Below are 20714 nucleotides of genomic sequence, written 5' to 3' on the forward strand. Positions count from 1 at the left end.
ACTTGTTTTGGTAGATTCTTATAGCGACATCAGTTGTCAATGTCAATTAATAAATAATTTACCATTTTCTACCGATACATTACAGGTGTTCTTCATGTTCTATTTTTAAAAATAGTGAATAGTGTTTTATAAAATCCACTGAGTTTAATTTAAATTGCTTGTTAATTAAAGAGTTAGTATCAATCGTTCCAATTAAAAAAGCGCAATGGTTAATTCAAGTTTAGCGTACGAAATACTTTTGTATATAAATTCATTTTATTTTGGTCTTTTTGCCACATGTGAATTGGGTACACTTATATTGAAATCTATATTGATCGGGAACAAGCAAAATAGCGACAGCTATTGGGTTACTGTTGGCCAGGATTATGGTGTATTGATGGGGCTGTTTATAATAGAAGGAGCTAGACTTATTCTTGGACGTAAAGGGAGTCTTAGTGAGAGAGGTAAGAGACTGCAATAAAAATTCATTTAATCTCTTCATTCCTGTGCCTATACCTTATCTTAGATTTTTTATACCATAAGTTCACAATTAACTAAGAAGGTTCTTGATGTTCTCATTCAAGAAGACGATAAACAAGCAAACTGCTAACATAATTCAGAGCAAAGAGGATAGTCCCTATGTCTCATTTCCTGCGCCAAATGTACTTCCCCTTCAAGTTCTTATAAGATGAGTTTGTAAAGAGGGAAAAGGAAAAATCTGATTTGCATGTACAGATGAAACTTGGAATTACTTCTACTTGACATGTATTTTGTTGGGGTAATGCATTCAAGTTAATTCTATGACTGACAGAATATATATTGAACTACCATTGTTTCAGATATTCCTGTGATGTTTTCAGTTTTTCTGACTATACCATCAATGGTGTGCGTACTATACTTGTTGGTCAAACAAGTTGTTATTCTGAGAATTGAATACATCTGGTGCACATTAATGCTTACGATACAAGTTTTAGAGTACATTTTTGCTTCAATGTTTATTGTCACTATGTGCCGTGGTCCTTCATATGACTAATTTGATTATTTACAGATTTTTATGTATTGGAACATAGAGTAATTCATACACATTATACTTAAATGTTTAGTATGTTATTGTGTGTTGTGTGATATTTCTACCAAAGAGTTTTTACCATTTTAATTATTGAGCTAGTGCCAGTGAAAATGTCAGTCTTGTACAAAAGTGTGAACTATAATAGTTCCACAGTCTTTTTCTATAGATATTAAAACAAGGTTACTGGTTTTCGAAAATTAAGATTTAAAAATAGTGTTTGGCCATGCTCGATTTGGCGGGTGCACCCAGATGCATATTTTTAAAAAAAGTGTGAAACTGTTTTATAAGTCTCGTTATTAAAAAACTGCAGTATTTTATATACCTCAAACATTTATCCTGCCAAAATTACTAATAATTGTATTACAAAGTGTGTCATATTTATATGTACTTAGAAATTGCAATTATGTAATTTAATCCTGTAGTTAAAACCCATAACTGTGTGTTCCTATTGCCAAAAAATCTACAAAACTATGGCTCTACTTTATCAAAGAAAATGAGATTGCCAACTATGTTTTTGTATGGTCTTTGGGCAATGAGAATAAATGGTAAGTGATAATGTGGCCTTTGTGTAAAAACAATTTAAAGTAATAAAGAAATCTTCCATTGTGAATTAGAATCCTGAACATTAGAGTTTTTAGAGTGTTTATATTATAGAATTAACTTATAAATGTACTCCAAATTTATTAATACCAAATATTTTATTAAGATTTAAACCAAAGTATTAACCTATTCTAGTCCAATGATTGTTTATAGCAAATATATAACACAATTTTAATATTTCGCATGAGTTGTTTTTATTTCATCATTTTAAACTCCGTTAAACATTTTATTTTACTCTAGGGATCGTAATTGATGATTGATTGCATGATGAAACACAAGAACAGAAATTGCTTTCAGAAAATAAAAGAGCAGGCTGGGAATTAATGATCCATCCATGTTAACTATCAAAATTAATTTACAATTATATTCGATACATATTTTTTATTCAACGAGAAATAATCAACATATTTTTAAATCGATTTCGATTAATTCGAGACATCATCATGCATGTTGACAGCACATCCCTAAATATTGACATTTTTAATATGACATTGACATTACCAATTGTTGTTTTCAGTGATATTGATTTACGTTGATTTTAAAAGTATTTAAAATTGGATTTTGAAGTAAATGTGAAAAATTCTTCAACATGGTGACTTCATATTACATAATGAAAATGCAAAACAAAAATAATTTCGATGCCGTTAGTTATTATAGCAAAATAATCGATTTGCCGCAGAAAAACAAACAATCCGATAGCTGTAGAATATGTTTACAACAAGGAGTTGTATCAATTTTAGGGAATGATTCATCCGAGATTTTAGAGGCTATAAGTATATTTGCAAATATTGAAATCACAGAAAATGACGAATTTTCAAAACATTTATGTCGCTTTTGTTACAATTTTCTTCAAGGAGCAATCTTATTTCGAAAAGCGGCGAAGAAATCCGCAGAAGTTTATAATCTCCCTGTTAAAGAGGAGGTAATGTTAAATCAAACTCAAGATCAAATAGATATAGAACATTTAACTGAAGGTTATGACAATTGTGAATACGACACAAAACAAAATTGGTCTTCAGAAAACGTCAATGATAAAGGAACTAAGAAGTTGAAACAAGCAACAAAAGTAACATGTCACATTTGTAACAAAGTTGTAAATCGATCATATTTCAAAGAACACATCACAATGCATGATCCAGACCATCTTAAATATGTCTGTGATGTTTGTGGTAAATCATTTAGATTAAGATGTGCATACCACAACCATAGTCTACGTCATAGAGAGGACTTCCCTTTTAAATGTCAATTCTGTCCATACAGAGGCAGATATGCAGAATTACTTAAAACTCATATGAGAACTCATACTGGGGACTATAGATATATGTGTACAGAATGTCCTGCTCGATTTTTGTTTAGGAGTAATTTGAATAGTCATATGTTGAAGCATAAGGAGCCTCAATTTAAGTGTAACGCTTGTAAAAGAGCCTTCCATACAGAGCAGATGTTACGAAAACATTATGAGGCTGATCATTTGGGTATAAAAAATCATGTATGCAACATGTGTGGGAAGGCATTTGGCTATAGAAATGCTATGATGAAACATCAACGACATGTACATAAAAGGGAAAAGTTATTATTTGGCAGAATGCCTTCGTATTTAGAAGCTGAACAGAAACATCAAGATAAGTAATATAATGTTACGGAATTATAAAATGGTTGTTTTATTCTAAAAAGTTTTCAAAACAGACATAAAAATATAGTTTTATGAATGTACTCAAGATTGTATGTATTTAAATAACTCAAAAACTACTGGGACGATTTCAAAAGTTCATTTCCTAAAAAGCTATGTTATTACTGAGTAACATAGGCTATACTTTTTATTTCACGTGGGTTATGAGCAACAACTACTCAAGATAATAAATCTTTTTTTTAATTCTGAACAGTATAAGTCAAACACATATTTACTATATTCGAAGCATTTTATTCTCATAAATATAAATAACTTACAAATAAAAATAAATCAATCACAGACACAAAACTGGAAAGATTGAAGTAAAACTTCGGTAAACACTTAAATGTCATAAAAAAGAAACACACACAATAAATGTCAAACCCTTGTTAAACAAGGAAACACACAAAATATATTGAATATAGCCTAAACAAGAATATAGAAATCCTGTCTTGTGGTTGCTTCAACTATGTTCTTCATTTCATCCAATGATCTGTATAAATGGGTAGGCGATTGGAAATTATTGTTTTGTGGTTAACAGTTACGTCTATCAATATTACTAGTTCGAAAACTACCGCTGCACTGCAACCATCAGCGGCAAAATTAAGAAAATCGAATGACATAATATGTCCCTATATAGCCTTTCCATTTATAGAGATCAGTGATTACATAACTTTGTAACATATGTAAACGAATTAGTTGTGTATTTTTACGTAATATAGCGGTTTTTATACATGTCAGGTTAAAATAATAGTAGATTTACATTGTAGTAAATAATAGTGGTTACAATTTGAATAATCAATAACTTTTGATACATAAAAATATTAAATAAATGAGAAGACAAAACTATCAGAATACATTTTAGATAAATACATGTGATGAAATTAACTAAATATTTAGACATAATATAGTATAATATAGTAATATAGTAAAAAAGTATTTTTCAATAATAAGTAAGGAAATATATGATAAGAATTTACCAATTTATTTATGTAAAAGTAAAAAATCATTTTCACGGACAAATAATTCTTTGGTGGAAGACAAAACTGAACTAAGTATATAACATCAATTGAATAGGAACGAGTTAATTTTACGAAAATCGAAAACTAAAAACGTGAATAAAACCTCCAGCTTTTTGTTTAAAATAAACACAACTCGGTAATAAAAATTAACCATACAAAGAAACGAATTAAAAATATATTTTAACGTCGAATTACACAACATTTTTAATTATATCAAAGCCACATGACATTTAAGAAAAGAGTATTAAATATTCTTCATTAAGAAGGAAACTAATTAATGGAATAACTTTACATTAGCTAAATACATTTTAATCGTTGCATTGTAATTGTCAATATTTCCAAAATTATACACGACACATAGGGATGGGCGTTAGCGTGAACTAGTTGAATAAACGGTTATTAACACTTCGTTTCAACCGTTGATCGTTTTTCATTCAACTAGTTGAACTTTAGACAAATTTACATAAAATTCTCTGGTAAATAAAAAATTACTTTAGGTGACGACCTATAGTAATTTTTTATTCGATTAGTTGAGAAAGCTTTAACCATTTATTCAACGTTTTGTTGACGTTAAAAACGACCCATCCCTACCATATATGCCAAAAACAGTGTTTCAATAATAACTTGAATTTGGCTACTTTGTAAAAATCACATTTATATATCAAGATTAACTGTTATTTAAATCCATACTGAATAATATCAGACCTATCGTAATACTGTATCTAGCAAGCTATTTTTGTTTATGCTTTACAACTGGTATATTTATAGTCGAGGAAGTTTATTTCCTACCCATTGATGGTCACAGTTCGAAAAATTGTCATAGCAACATCCCTAAAGCTGTTATGCCGAGAACATTCTGTACGATATTCTATCAGTACCGGCGTTTTGGCAGAGCGCTGGACAGAAAGGGCGCCAAAGTCTTCGAATTACAAATCTCAAGTAACTGTTAACCCTCATGCCAAAGGAATGGTTAAAAGGGGGGTTCTAGAATTCTCTAAAACCGGTATTACAATCGATCATAACATAAGTGGTAAAGTGGTAGTGCCCGCTTTAATATCTTAGCAATGCAGGGCCGGCAGGCCCGGTGTAATACCACGACCACACAGAAGACAGGCGTGAAATGGAAGTAATTCCGTGTTTCGTCTGATGAGTGTGGTGCCGGAGACCTAATTTAAGCCCCTTACTCCTTACCACCCTTTTCTCATAAGGAGAGGATGGGAAGGGGAACTGGATTTGACAGTAGAGGAGATGCATAGGAGGGGGAAATATCCTCTTTATGTGCGTTTCCTCCTCCGACGGATAAGGGTAGGCAACGCATCTGAAATTGCGGATGTCTATGGGCCGCGGTCGCTTCGCCATTTTGGCGGATTCGGGTGGCCGCTTGCTCGTTTGCCACCTTATGTTGTAAAAAAAAAAGTTGCAAGAAAATTCTCCGATTTAACAAAATTTGTTCCTCACTTTACTCAACATTTAACAAAGTTTGAATCATGTATACTTCTTATCAAATATCTTAGCGGCTCATAATTCTTGTATAGTTCATTTCAAATATCTCGCTACACCTGAATTTGTGTAACGACTCGTATAAAGCCACTAAAATTTCTGACAACTAAAATATCTCAGTTGTAAACCATTTTATACGATACCTAAGGGATTCTAATTTTTTAACCACTAATACACATCAATGCACGTACAATACAAACAGCACAGTAAAATCCTACAATACCAACATTGAAACTCCACTATCATAGCATGTTTACAATATAGCCATCTCTTTCTATCTCTATCAATATAACAGAGACAGCAATAGCACAACTGTCATATTTGAACTTTAAAGCAAATTACATATCTTTTTGCTACAGTATGTAAAAAAATTGTTTATTTATTAATTAGAAAATTTGTAATTGTTATAAACGGGTATATTTTTTTATACAATTATAAAGCTTTTGTAGAGTAAAATCAAAATTTCGTTGTAAGTATAGGATAGTAAAAATAGGTTAGGTTCTAAGTATGTATCCGGTTTGCATTATACAGGGTGATTCTTAACGGGCGTATCACCGGTTTTGTGGAGTTAGAGGACCTCAATAGCTATCATTTAAATGCAAAGTTTGTTGCCCGATTTTCTGTAGTTTTAAAGTTATTTAATTTTTTGTAAATAAAATCGGAAGAATCAGATTTCCGCCTTAAATTTGACCGTACGTTATTTTAAAACTATAGAAAATCGGGCAATAAGCGTTACGTTTTAATGATAGCTATTGAGGTTCTTTACCTCAACAAAACCGTTGATCCGTTAAGAATCACTCCTGTATAGTTTAAACAAGAATATAACAATCCTAAGTCAAGGGCAAATTAGTCTAGAGTTTTTATATTTCTGGTCAGATTATAATTTAGATTGTATGACAAAAGTTAGATACAGGGTTTTATCAAATGTTTTAGAAAATTTGTCAATAAAATATCCTAAAAATTGCATTTAAATCACATAAAAATTTAAAACATTTCATATATGTTAGTTATACAAGAACATTGATTATAAAAGCGATTCTAAAAAGACAATTCTTATATCTTTGTACTCGTTTATTTAGCGAATTATTTAATATTTCATAAAGCGTTAACGTTGTAACGGTAATCAGCTAATAACGGTTATTATAACAGCTATGGTGCGTTACTATTTTAATTTGGCGGGAATGTCAAATTGACAGCTCGCATTTATAACCTATCTTTTGGCGATTTTTGCCTACAATAAAATTTAATTAATACATTAGTAGAAGCTAATTATTAAATATAATACTTGGTGTATTTTTTAATACTAATATAAATACTATAGTGAGTCTAAATAAGTTAGATTAGTTTGACAATTCATTTCATATTTAGTAGGGATGGGTTGTGTAATCAGTCATGAATCTTATCGATTTTCGATTTTTATTCTTATAGAAGTTAGAATCGATAGATTTATAGTTATAATTATTTATAATTTAATTTAAAATAAAAACCACTGTTTTCTGAAATTAATAATGACCATAACAAATAATGAGAGGAAATAAATGTTTATTACTACTACATCCGTACGTAATCGAATTGGATTTCGCTATTATGTCTGTCATCACTAAATTCTCTTTACTATAATCAATACTAGAAATGTCCTATAAATTAGTTTATAAGAAAATAATAATTTTAGTCGAGTTCCATAATTATTTAAACCGAATATCGATAGATCCAAATTGTTCGCTGCGTGTTTCGTCACTACGATACCTGTCTATTAAGTATGGCATTTGCCTTCATACAAATTGAATTCGATACTTCATATACGTCATTTATCAAACTAATCTATTTTATTTAGACAAACTATAAGTTGAATATTTTGTATTTTACCTTATAATTGTTTATAGCGATGATGCAAATTGTTTTATATTTAATTAAGAATAAAATATTGGTGCTTAGTAATGACCCTTTGAATGTCTGAGAAAATGTATGAAATATTGAACGTTTTAGCCATTTTTTATAGCATAGATTAGATAAAATGTGCTTATCTATAAATCTATGGTTCTGAAAAGTTTGTTTTATTTTTATAAAATTAAGCTTTTGAAAATATTTGGCAAATTGTCCATATGCAATAATTTTACTATTTAATATTTGAAGAACTATAATATTTTACAGATATAAGCGGTTTAAATACTTTTTATAGGCAGAAAAAATACTAATAATTATGTATTGAGTAATTTTTTCTATAAATTCATATTTTGGTAACTTTGATTTGATTACATTAGAACATAGTTATAATTTAATACTGAGATAAGGTGGTTTTGTATTAGAATTAATTGCAGTTTTTTATTTTATTTTTTTTTTAATTTGTGGGCGTAACAAATACCCTGCCGAGGTGAAGACGGCCTAATATATCTTTCTAGAACAGATTTGGGTAAATTTCCTTAATTATTGTAGAAACTTTGTTGTGAAATATATATCGAGGTTAACAGACCATTTAACTGTAGGTTAACCAATACTTTAAATAAACGAAATAAATATTCTATAATACTGTATCGTAACATAAACATTACAGAAAAAAACACAAATTTTCAGATAAGTATTATAAATACTAAAATAATTCCACTAACGTAAGAGAATTTTGTGACAAAATTTGAACATATTTTTTTTCACTCCATACAAATACGCCATCTTGAAAAGGCGGGAATTAAATTAACAGAACTAAATATCTTAATAATCTATGGTATTGTCTATTCAATTCAATATATATCCTTGAAATGCGTCATTATAGCATTTATTATCAATAAATAAAAAATAAACTTCTATTCATACTAAAACTAAATGTCAAGGGAAATAAAATTAAAATAACGTTTGTCAACTTAAAGATCAATTGAAACTACACGCTAACAATTCGTTTAAGCAATAAATATTTTAGTAAAAATTATTAATAATTAATATTTTTCACCTAGCAACACTCCGTTGGCAGCCCTACAGCGCGATAAGGCGAGTGTTGCAACCCTGCCATTTCTCTTGCAGTTTTTTGTGCTCTTCATATTGTTGTTCTGATATTTGTTTAACAGAACCAGATGCCTGGAAATTATGAAAAAAAAAATTAAAAAACGGAGTGTAATTTTTCGAATGTCAAACTTTTTGACAGATGTCATTCTGACAGATCATCATTATCACCAGCTCACTATACGTCCCCACCGAGGGGCTCGGAGCCTACCCTAATAAGGGGTGACTAGGCCATAGTCAACCACGCTGGCCAAGTGCGGGTTGGTTGACTCACACATATCTTTGAGTTTCGTCGCCGATATGTGCAGGCATCGCGATTTTTTCCTTCATCGTTAGAACGTCGGGTAAATTATATACAATTCGAAAAATCTAAAATCATATTGTTACAGCGGGATTCGAACCCAAAGACCTGTAGATTACAAGTCAAGTGCTTAAACCACTGAGCCACCGACGCTCCATTCTGACAGATGCGACGTCAAAAATAATTTACAACCTCTCGATTATATATTTTTGAAGGATATATAAAATTACGCTTCAATCCATTTATTTTAAACTAAGCTTAATTGTAGATTATTAATGCTCGGTTTCTGAAGTTTGCACTTATTACTTAGAGATTCATTAGTGATAGGTTAACCCATCTTATGAAGTAAAACTCAAGTTACGCTGTTCGGAAAGGCATTTCATGAATTTATCATAAAAACACTAAGTAATGGTTAAACGTAGGTTGGAAACCGACCATAATTGTACTATTATATAATTTGGTATGTTTAATTTAAAAAATAAAAATTGTTTTTAGCATACTTTTATAACTTTTTTTGCTTTATACTTCAAGTGCATAGACATTTAAAAATATATAGACAAGACAGTGAACACCAGTGGTAATTTTATAACCTTTTGTAAATTTAAATACTGAAAATTGATAAAAAAAAACAATTGTATTACCTTAATTTTTCTCGGGTCCAAGTTGGCGCCTAGAGTCTGGACTCCTTTAGCGAGTTTCGAGAGTGGTGATAACACCATTTCTCTCGTTGCATTTGACATCGGACTTGCGATGTTTTTTAATTGTTTAAGAGCTGATTCACTATGAGACTGTGCGATATTCAAAGTGATATCATGCTGAGAGTTTGATCTCACGTGGACTTGTGAATTCTCATCATCGTAATTAATATCACTTGAACTATGTGATAATTTTTGTGATAATAACAAAGTATTCGGTGGTATCGGTTTTACGAAACTTTCAATTTGTATCTCCGGTTTTGTATCTGCATCGAATGGATTCCTTTTCTGTATGTTAGGTGTTTTAACAGGCGGTCGTTCTGTTATCTCTGGTATTTGAACGATCTCTGTCACTTCCGGTTCTATTTTCGATGAATATAAAGGATTTTGTATTAATTCACAATCGTTTTCTGTATCATTATTGTCTTTTTTACCAATATAATGTTGGGTATTCTCAAAATTATCTAATGTCGGTTCAAATATGTTCGTTCTGTTCTCATCGTCGGAGGAATAATCCGAACTCAAGCCGTCGGAAAGGCTACCTTTTTTCTTATCGTTTTTACTTTGTCCGATTGTGAACATTTTCTTAGTACGTGAAGCGCCTTGATCGAACTTTAGTTGGAGACTTGGACGTGCTTTAGCGTTAAGTGAATGACTTAACTTGTTCAGTTTACTGAATTGCTCAGTCATGTTATTCAAGGCTTTGGATCCTGGAAACAATTTTAATAACGTCCAATATTATATCCATAAATCATAGGAAAAATTGGTTTAATTAGTAAATTTTACCTTGAAACTAAGAACATACGAATCTAATTGAATGATTATACAGACTGAGTTCGGTCTATCATTCATTCTTTGAATGAATGAATTTTTACATTTTATTCTAGCTACATAGATATTAGTTTCAACAGCGATAACACTTGTATTGACACATACTGTTACCTACTTATTTTAAAATATTTTATAAAGGTTCTCTCCGCTGTAAGTTAACGTGTTATAGAGGAGAGACGCTCTATAACGCGGAACCACCGCTTTATAGAGGGGTTTACTAACAATTAGTCGAAATACGGATAACACATTATTGAAACCTATTACTTATACAAAACTTTGCATAAACTTTTTTCGCTGTATACTTCAAATGCATAGACATTTAAAAAATATATAGAAGAGACAGTGAACAAAATTTTTTTACCGGCATTTTTTCTCTCTTATATTTTCTCTGATAGGTACTATAGTTGTCGAGTTTAGTACCACCTCGTGTATATTGACATGACAAATGATAAGCTACATTTTTTTGTTATAAAATAAACTTTTTTTTACAATTTATCGTTATAAAATAAACTTTTTTTACATTTTTTTGTTACAAAATAAAGTTTTTAACAGTGGTAGAGCCCGCTTTAACATCTTCGCACTGTAGGGTCGGCCCGCCCCCAGTAATACCACGACCACACAGAAAACGCGTGAAGTGGGAGCAATTCCGCGTACAGTCTGATGAGTGTGGTGCCGGAGGCCTAATTTTAGTCCCTTTACCTTTCCACCCTTTTCTTAAGAGGAAAGGATGGGAAGGAAAAGTAGATTTGACGGTGGAGAAGACATATAGGAAGGGGAAATATCCTCTTTATGTGCGTCCTAACCTCCGTCAATGAAGGGTAGGCAACGCATCTGCAATTGTAGATGTTTATGGGCAGCGGTCGCTTTCCATTTCGGTGGATACGGGTGGTCGCTTGCTCGTTTGCCATCTTTTATTATATAAAAAAAAAAACTAAACATTATTACAAAATAAAATGACACCTGTGAGCAATTAATTTGAATACATATATTGACTTGATTTTTAGGATCTATCAATACATAGCGAATGTGAAAAATTTAAAATGAAGTGTCAATGCCTCCTCTATACAATATTGTAATATCTATGTGGTAGTCAATACAAGTGTAGCACGTGTGTAAAGTAACTAACGGTGTGCTCGTCGTGGCGCAGTTGTCCGTTAAGTTGCGGAATGTACCGGCACTCGGTGCGCACGCTCACCATACGTATTATCTGTTCGAGTACTGCGTCCCGCAACGAACCGCACTCACGCCGTTCTACACAATTACGACAACTTAACTTTGATAGACGGAGTCGCGGGAGAAAATACATATATAAGGTGGACGTCTGAAATTACCTTAACTGTTGCCCGCGACTTAGTCCGCGTCGTATTAGAAAACATACGAACTATATATATACTATTATAATAAAGCGTAAACACACTTCTTTGTTGCCTAACATGTCAGCAATTACAGCATATTTTTGAATAATTCCTTTTTAAATACGTTTTAATAATATTAAAACGCCGTACACTTACGTCACGCTTTAGGCTCTATATTTTCACGCCATTAAACTTAGGGGGTAAATATTTTGGATAAAAACCCTAATGTGGGAAAGAGACCATAAGTTGCTGCCAACATCAAGGAACCAAGATTGCCAAGTTTCATGTCATGTCATTTTGACATTTGCTATTGATAATATGACACATGTAAACAACAAAATAAAATTTTCATTATTTTATGCTGATGAAGTCGCACGAGAACAGCTAGTAAATAACAAAAACTCTCGTGTACTCCAGACTATGTTTTATATCTGTGCCAAATTTCAAATAAGATATGATGAACTGTTGCAGAATGATCGAGTAAACGTTAAAAAACTAAATCAATGAATTGCACGGAAACCGTAACTATTCCCGGGACAAAAAGTAGCCTATGTGTTCTTCCAGACTTTGCTCTACATCTGTACCGAATTTCATGGAGATCCTTCCAGCACTTTAGGCTACAGACTCTATGAAACATCCGTCCATCTATCTAAACTTTTCCATTTATAATATTAGTATATGTATATGATTGAGATAAACAGGACAAAATTATAACACTTACACAGTTTAACTATTATAAAGAGGAAAGAATCGTATTTTCTAAATTTTTTATGTATCGAAATAACATAAAAACTACTGGGCTGATATCAAAAATTCTCTCACTATTAGAAAGGTAATTAATCTGTGAGTAATATAGGCAACTAGATTTCGCCCTCGACTGCGTTAGCGTAGAATAAAAAAAAAAGTGAATAACCTATGTGTTCTTCCTGACCATCCTTCTATGCCAAATTTCAACATCCCTTCAACCGTTTAAGCTAAAAACTCTAATAAACTTTCAGATTTATAATATTAGTAAGAAACATTTTAATTCCAATCAGACGGAGTCGCAAGCAACAGCTAGTTTGTGTATAAAATGAATTCTTACCGACGCTCCGTATATCCGCGACTAGTTGCGTCTCGCTCACATTCCGTGTGAGTGAAGGTAAACGAGACACATCTAGATATAACGCAGATCTAGCCCCGCCTGACGACGTGCCGTGGATCTGAAAAGAAAATCTATAATTACTTGATATATTTTACTTAGAAAATATCCGACTCGAAGGACCAAAGTTCTATTACAAGTTAACATATTTTAAGATATATATTTCTAGTGTACATTTATTGAAAAATTCACTGAATATTTAAGATTTTCTATAAAATTTGTATAAAAAACAGACGGAAATATTTTCTTAATATCGTATTAGCGTAAAAATGCGTAAATTATTATTATTCATATGTCAAAAAGTATTTAAAACAGTGAAACGCAAATTTCCCCGTAGATTTAGTTTAAGTTATCTAATTACTCGTTTAAGTTTAAAAATAACATGCGACTGAGTGTATTTGGAATTTGTATTTTTAATTTCTTCTTTCTGTACAACTGATTAGCTGTTCCCGTGCGGCTTCATCCGCAGGAAATTATAAAAACTTTCCTTTATCGTTTACATTTGTCAAATTATCAATTGCAAACAAAATGACATGATGACAATCTATGGCAATCTTTTTTCCTTGATGTTGGCAGCAACTTATGGTCTCTTTCACACATTAGTATTTTTGTCCAGTTTATTTACCTACTAAGTTTAATAGCGTGAAAATATATATCCTAAAGCGCGACGTAAGTGTAGGGCTTTCTATTAAAAAAAGAATTATTCAAAAATATGGTGTAATTGCTGACATCTTAGGCAACAAAGAAGTGTGTGTTTACGCTTTATTATAATAGTATAGATGTATTCGCCTATTTTAGGTTATTTAAAACCGGCTTTTTAGTATACTTCGTACATGTAAAATTAATTAAAATTATTTTACTTGTCTATATTACCTTAGATTTCCTCTTCTCCAGTTTAACTCCGTCATGGAAAGGTACCGGCGGCAGCTTGGCGACGTCACGGGCCACCATCACTGACTCGCAGATCGAATGAAGAGATTCTATAGAAAATCATACTAATATTATAAATGCGAAAGTTTAGATGGATGTTTGTTAGAGTTTGTAGCCTAAACGGCTGAACGGATTTCGATGAAATTTGGTATAGACTTAGAGGATAGTCTGGAAGAACACACAGGCACCTCATTTTTTCAGTTTTTTAATTCCTCGCGGACGGAGTTGCGGGCAAAAGCTCGTCTATTATAATTGAATATTAAATATCACTGCAAAAACAGAAAACAAAAAACTTCACTATAGATTTAACTAAAAAACACAAACACTCATGGTGACGTCAATTTAGGCCAAATACTGAAACGCCATTTAATTATACAAATGTATATTGTACATAAACAATTACTAATTACCGTATATACCGACTTTATCTATATATATAGATTATATAACTTATTCAAAGATATAAGAAATATATAGACTATACATAGTGAACAACGTTTTTTTTCACCGGTAACTTCTTTAAACGGTACTATGTTAGTTGTGAAGTTTAGTGCCACCTTGTTCTGTTCTTGACATGTTATAAAACATACAATTTGCAGTTATCATGTTTACTAACCGATCATCTCGTCCCTGGTATTGATAACAACAGCCATGTTGTTAAAGAAGCGTAGTGAAGTAGACCGGAACATATGGAAGTAGCCCGCTTCACCGCTGTACTTGTAGCTTATACGGATACATACAACCGGCTCCGTACTGCTCTTACGTCCCACTCCGAATATCTAAAAAATGATAACGGATTTAAAAAAATCTTATAAGAAATAAGCTGTAGAAAACACAATTCGTTAGCGCGGAATTAGAAAAGATCGTCTATAACATTCCCTCGTGTTTCTGACTTAGTTACCTTCTAGTCAAAGTCCCGTCAAAATAGGTCCAAACGACAGTTCCAAGGATCTTATAGCACCTTTTTGATATTACAAGGGCGCCTGCAAATTTTTAGTTACTTACTAACTTAACTTCTTTCGAAATTCCGCGAAATTGCAAAACCAAACTATATGTCAATTATTTGGAACTTATGACATAAATGCCCATAGTAATTGTTTACCACCTTTAGTATTATTTTATAAAAGTGGCGACATTCACCTGTGCAGTTGTTGCTCCGCATTGGTCAAAATATGACGCAATTAAAATTACGTTTTTGTCAACTAAGCCTCCTCTATATAAATATTTAAACTCTAGTATCAATACATATGTATTATGACGTCACAGTGCAGATACGGAGCGAATGTGAACTCTATTACCGTAGGGTTAGTGTCGAGAGTGCCGAGCTCGAGCAGCGTGACGTCAGCGAGCGGCACGCGCTGCACCGACAGCAGGCGATCGGACGTCTCGTCGTAATCCGTGACGTAGTACGCCTCGCTCGTCAGCACCATCACGCTGTCCATCTCTGTCTCGTGCGGGTCACCAGTACTAGGGGAAAGGGACGGAAGATATGTGCTTAGTAAGTAGGGTAACCATGGTTTCATATTGTTTATTAGGATAAAAGTAGGGTGTCCATAAATGCGATAAACTTATTAAAGATAGTAAATTAGCCAAAATTTTAATGGAATTGGAGACACGTTTTTTAACATAATTATAGCCAAACTGGGTTAGTAAAAAGTCGGATAAATGTATTTACGTGTACGGAGTGTTACAATTTTAATTTATTCAATGATTTCTTTTGGCAAATCTTCTTCTGTGTAGTAAAAAATTGTAATTAGTAGACATACTTATATATTTTTTTAATGAATATTTATGGACTTATTTACCAAAACGACTGAACCAATCTGGATCAAATTTGTATACTACTTATACTAAGTTGTTTATTCACGATATTTAAAGACATTTTTCACTTACTGTGGATCAGCGTCTATAAGTCCCCAGGAGCCGAGAACTGGTTCCGTATCCACAAGCAGTTTCTTGCAGTCATCAATAAGGGACTTAACGTGTTGCGCCATCGCCGCCGTGTCCGGTTCCGTTTGCTCCTTTAAATAAAAATGTACTTAGAAAAATCTTTATAATTAGGGAAGTAGCGAAGAATATTTAACAGCAGTAGATAAGCAGTAAAAAATTACACGCAAATTTGTACCAAAATACAAACTCAATTATTGTTAACCTAATAAAAAGCATATATACAAAAAAAATACAGGTTTTTGCTTGTATTAACTTACATGTATGATTAATATTGCAAAAAAAACAAGCATCTCCAATTCCCTTTTGATCAAGGGGTAAAAATAAATAGCAATACTTAGAAATAGTTGTAAAAATGGGACCCATCATCACATAAAAAAATTTTTCAAAATCAGTCCACCACAGCCAGCGGTAACACAAAAAAAAGTAAAAACACAGACGTATTGGGTACCTCCTTTTGGGTAGTCGGTCAAAAAGGATTGCAAACAATTGCATATTCAAGCACGAAAAAATAATTTTCATTATTTACCGACCCCTAAACCTTTAAGTAGTCACATATGCAAACAAAGTAAATTAAGCACGCACGTTAAGCATCAGCACCTTGACGTTGGTACAGCGGCTGCACTCCGGCACTATCAGCTGCTCCGGGATGCTGCGGGACTCGCCCGTCATCACGTCGATAGCCACCTGCCGCAGCGCGTCCTTGAACGTAGATAGATAATACCTGAAATTACACCCCAGCTGTCAAAAGGTTAACATGTATTGGTAGCTTTTTAACTATTTTGATGTATTCTGTATTCTTGAAGGTTTTTTAGTCTGTGCACAGTTATTTTATCTATACTATTATAATAAAGCGTAAACACACACTTCTTTCTTGCATAAGATGTCAGCAATTACAGTATATTTTTGAATAATTCTTTCTTTAATAAAAAGCCCTACACTTACGTCACGCTCTAGGCTATACATTTTCACGCCATCAAACTTAGGGGCAAATATTTTTGGATAAAAACCCTAATGTGGGAAAGAGACCATAAGGTGCTACCAACATCAAGGAGCCAAGGTTTGTCATGTCATGACAGTGATTTTTATTAGGTGCGTATGCTTTTTAATTCGTCAGTTTATAGGAATATAAAAAAACTGCTAAGGTAGTTATACTACTAGTTATATCTTTAGTGCTTTCCGTGAAATATAAAGATATAATAGTTCTGTTGTAGATATTGCATATTAAAATAATGCAAAAACCACTGAATATATATCTAGAAAAATCGATTTTAAGTATTTAATAAAACACCATTTATGAGAAGAATTAATCCAATTAAATTAAATTAGAAACTATAATCTATCACTTTGAAGATACCTGGCTAAAATATGAGTTTCAAACATTGAAAAAGAAATGAAATATCTTCTTGAAGATAATTCGATATACTCGAAAAAAACTTATTGCCATAGCTTATAATACGCCATAATATAATTAGGAGTTATATTTAAGTAAAATTTACTAACTTATGCTTTTTGTTTAATGTATTACATAAGCTATATAGGCAAAATAACTATTAATTTTACTTTATTTTGTGTATACCACATTTATTTATTTAACAAATATTGGCAAGCCATAATTTACTTAACCAGTAATTTGGCTAAAGAGAAAAAAAGCGTTGGCAAAGCTTTCATCTATTTTAATTAGCACTATTTTAAATAAAAACTATTGTAATTTTACTTCCTGCCTTTTTATAAAACAAGCTGAATCGTATTTCTAAGATAATAAAGTTCTAAAATTAGCGACAAAGTGATTAGTGAGAATTGTTTCAACTGATTTTGGACATATATTGCTATCCCTTTCACTCTCTTTGAAAAACAAAGACAACAATATGCATTGGCTACACGCTAGCAAGAAGCGTCCAGTATAAACTGACCTCCCCACGCCATATGTAACCTGAGCGGATGCGAGCTCACTTCTCATTGGATGACCGAAATACGACGGCATCATTCCGAATTTGGGTGTGTTCGGTTCCAAGTTCTCTAGTACCATCATTGAGGCGGTCTTAACATCGTGCCATAGACTAAGTTCGTCTATGGTCGATTCATCGATCGGTTGTCCGAGAGCGATGTCTATGGCGCATTGTGTGATTGCGTCATTAAAATGGCGGATGAGAAATCTGGCGGGAAACGGCCATTTTGATATTTCTTTTCTTTGGATTATTTTTGTATGTTTAAGGCCTGTCCCACCACTGACTGATAGAGGCTCATACGGCTTAAAAGTTACGTCACTGTTAGATAGAGTACCAAATTGCGATATTTTCATCACATATTTTATGCGTTGGATTGTTATCTGACAATTTACAAAAATTCTGGGACAGACCCTTAAAATAGATTATAGCGTTACCTGTTAGCGGATGCAACGCCATCTTTCATCATTCCAGTGAATTTCCTCTCTCCAGTGCGTGTATAATCACCCTGTAAGGAAATTAATATTGGTTATTACTATTTTCTTACGAACTATTTCAGTAGAAAAACATAGAAAACTGTTGTTTCTATGGAGTACATATAACTAGCGATCAATTAACTTGTACAATTAAAAAAAAAACAGTCTCTATAGAGGAAGACTGAACAAAGTATGGATTGTACAAAAAATATACGTGTTGAGTAACAAAGAGCATGATGGCTGATAGAAATGTATATAGGTACAATCGCGGAAATACGCGGTGTTCAACTTAAGCATAAATTGCTTTATTCATCGCAACGAGATATATCCGCCACTTCCTACAAATAACTAATTAGATAGTAGCGAGTGCAAACGAAGGGATAATAAAAAAAACTATCAGTGTGTAACTAACCGATTATTTTCGCATATTTATAAGCTGCGTTGTATTGGTTTTTATTCCGCGTCTCGGTTCAATAATGTTCAAACTACAATCGTTTGACTTTTAAGTTGGAACACCGCCAGTTTTCCCGACTGTACTTATGACATGGTTCAGAGATGTAGAGAGAGATATAGGGGAGTGTTAATGAGTGAAAGAGAGGTGTATACCTTAAGGGCTTTGGTGCCGGCGTACTGTCTGGAGACGACATCTCCGTTGTCGGCCCACATGGTGAGGAAGGCGTGGCGCAGCGGCGCGGGCAGGCCGCAGCCCGGCGCGCCCAGCCCCAGCCGGCACAGTTGCAGCTCCAATACGTATTTAGCTATCGCCGTCTACAGTTACACGTGTTAGTTCACTAATACTAGTTGTTGCCCGCGACTCCGTCCGCGTGGAATAAAAAAAAGTATGTAGCCTATGTGTTGTTCTAGTTTATGTACTACATCTGTATCAAATTTTATCCAGATCCGTTCAGCCGTTTAGATTACAAACTGTAACATCCATCTAAACTTTCGCATTTATAATATTAGTATGAAAGTATGCTTATAAATGCAAAAGTTTAGATGGATGGATGTTTGTTAGTTTGTAGCCTAAACGGCTGAACGGATCTCCATGAAATTTAGTATAGATGTAGAGGATAGCTTGGAAGAACATATACGCTACTACTTTTGATTTCTTTTTAATTCCGCGCACACGGAGTCGCGGGCGAAAGCTAGTATTGAATGAATATCCAATTCCTAATTTTTTAAAAGTCAAAATGACAGCTATCTTGGATTTTTCATAGTGTAGTATTTAACTCGACAAGTCCTTTCATTTGTTACCTGATGGTTGTTCAAAAAACCGTATAAGTCAAGAAGTATCCGCCATTTAGTAATTGCGGCGATCTTAGATTCATTGTGTACCTTACCATACTTATCATTGTCTGATCTACTACAGATTTAGGCCCTGTCCCACCACTGGCTGATAAAACTCAGATAGCTTAAAAGTGACGTCACTGTCAGAATACCAAAATCCGATATTTCCATCACGTTTTATACGTTAGATTAACTGACAATTTACAAAAATAGTGGGACAGGCCCTTAGACTTTTTAACATAAATTAGTGAAATCTAGTCAAAGTATTAACTCGGCACTTACTTGTACCACATTGGTCCTGTCAAGGCAATCTATACAGTTAACCCTGAACACGCCTTCCTGAGTGCAGATAACCCCGCGGTCATCTCGCCAACAGAACCTCATCTCGCCGATTATGTCCGCGATCGCGTTGATCAGAATACTCACGTTTTCGTAATGCATACCGCGACTTGAATACAAAAATTAAAAACATAAACAGCTGCAAACATGAAAACGGCATCCACTTGCCCTTATCCCTTACGGAGGGTTGGCACAGTATGTGCTGCTCCATACATCTCTATCAGCCGTCATGTCTGAATCCACTCCTTTCTTAAGCATATCCTCTTTCACACAATCCATACATACTTTCTTCGGTCTTCCTCTACCTTTGTAGCTATCCAAATTCATGTAAATGGCTAACGGATTAAAAAAATAATCGCTGCCCATAGTCTAAATAGAAAGTTGTAAATGTTCTTTAAAGGACAGAGTAAAGGATGTACAGGAAAAGTGATCTTTCCCCTACCATTCCATTTATGATGTGTTCAACTATGTATTTAATATTTTAATACGAACAGTAGTACCAATCAGAGAAAGTACCGGTGAAAAAATTCACTACCTCGTTTAAATATCATTCATCATCCACTTGCCCTTATCCCTTATGGAGGGTCGGCACAGTATGTGCTGCTCTTCCATACATCTCTATCAGCCGTCATATCT

The 20714-nt window shown here is 33.1% G+C and overlaps 3 protein-coding genes across 4 annotated transcripts in view; 2 read left to right on the forward strand and 1 right to left on the reverse strand.

Annotated features, from left to right (window-relative positions):
- Positions 1 to 86: 86 nt before the first annotated feature.
- LOC106106123 lies at positions 87 to 1375 on the forward strand. Its single transcript, XM_013286662.1, has 2 exons — positions 87 to 443; positions 819 to 1375. Exons 1-2 carry the CDS (start codon positions 206 to 208, stop codon positions 1010 to 1012), a joined length of 432 nt encoding a protein of 143 aa, XP_013142116.1. The 5' UTR covers positions 87 to 205; the 3' UTR covers positions 1013 to 1375.
- Positions 1376 to 2160: 785 nt separating this feature from the next.
- On the forward strand, positions 2161 to 3301 carry LOC106106114 (zinc finger protein 62-like). Its single transcript, XM_013286649.1, has one exon. The coding sequence runs from the start codon at positions 2238 to 2240 to the stop codon at positions 3276 to 3278; it is 1041 nt and encodes a 346-aa protein (XP_013142103.1). The 5' UTR covers positions 2161 to 2237; the 3' UTR covers positions 3279 to 3301.
- Positions 3302 to 8002: 4701 nt separating this feature from the next.
- The window catches only part of LOC106106110 (phosphatidylinositide phosphatase SAC2), a 23547-nt gene continuing 10835 nt past the window's right edge, over positions 8003 to 20714 (reverse strand). The window contains exons 8-18 of one of the 2 annotated variants that reach the window (XM_013286639.1): positions 20022 to 20187; positions 19059 to 19220; positions 18414 to 18484; positions 16631 to 16754; positions 15977 to 16104; positions 15382 to 15550; positions 14700 to 14862; positions 14027 to 14133; positions 13097 to 13214; positions 9773 to 10536; positions 8003 to 8905 (exon numbers count right to left, since the gene is read on the reverse strand). In XM_013286639.1, coding sequence (XP_013142093.1) covers positions 8804 to 8905; positions 9773 to 10536; positions 13097 to 13214; positions 14027 to 14133; positions 14700 to 14862; positions 15382 to 15550; positions 15977 to 16104; positions 16631 to 16754; positions 18414 to 18484; positions 19059 to 19220; positions 20022 to 20187 — 2074 coding nt within the window. In that variant the 3' untranslated portion in view covers positions 8003 to 8803. Of the gene's footprint in view, positions 8906 to 9772; positions 10537 to 13096; positions 13215 to 14026; positions 14134 to 14699; positions 14863 to 15381; positions 15551 to 15976; positions 16105 to 16615; positions 16755 to 18413; positions 18485 to 19058; positions 19221 to 20021; positions 20188 to 20714 lie in introns of both variants that reach the window. The other variant, XM_013286638.1, reaches the window with a different exon arrangement.

This window comes from Papilio polytes, unplaced genomic scaffold (genome assembly GCF_000836215.1).
Source record: "Papilio polytes unplaced genomic scaffold, Ppol_1.0 DF822400.1, whole genome shotgun sequence".
Lineage (NCBI taxonomy): Eukaryota > Metazoa > Arthropoda > Insecta > Lepidoptera > Papilionidae > Papilio > Papilio polytes.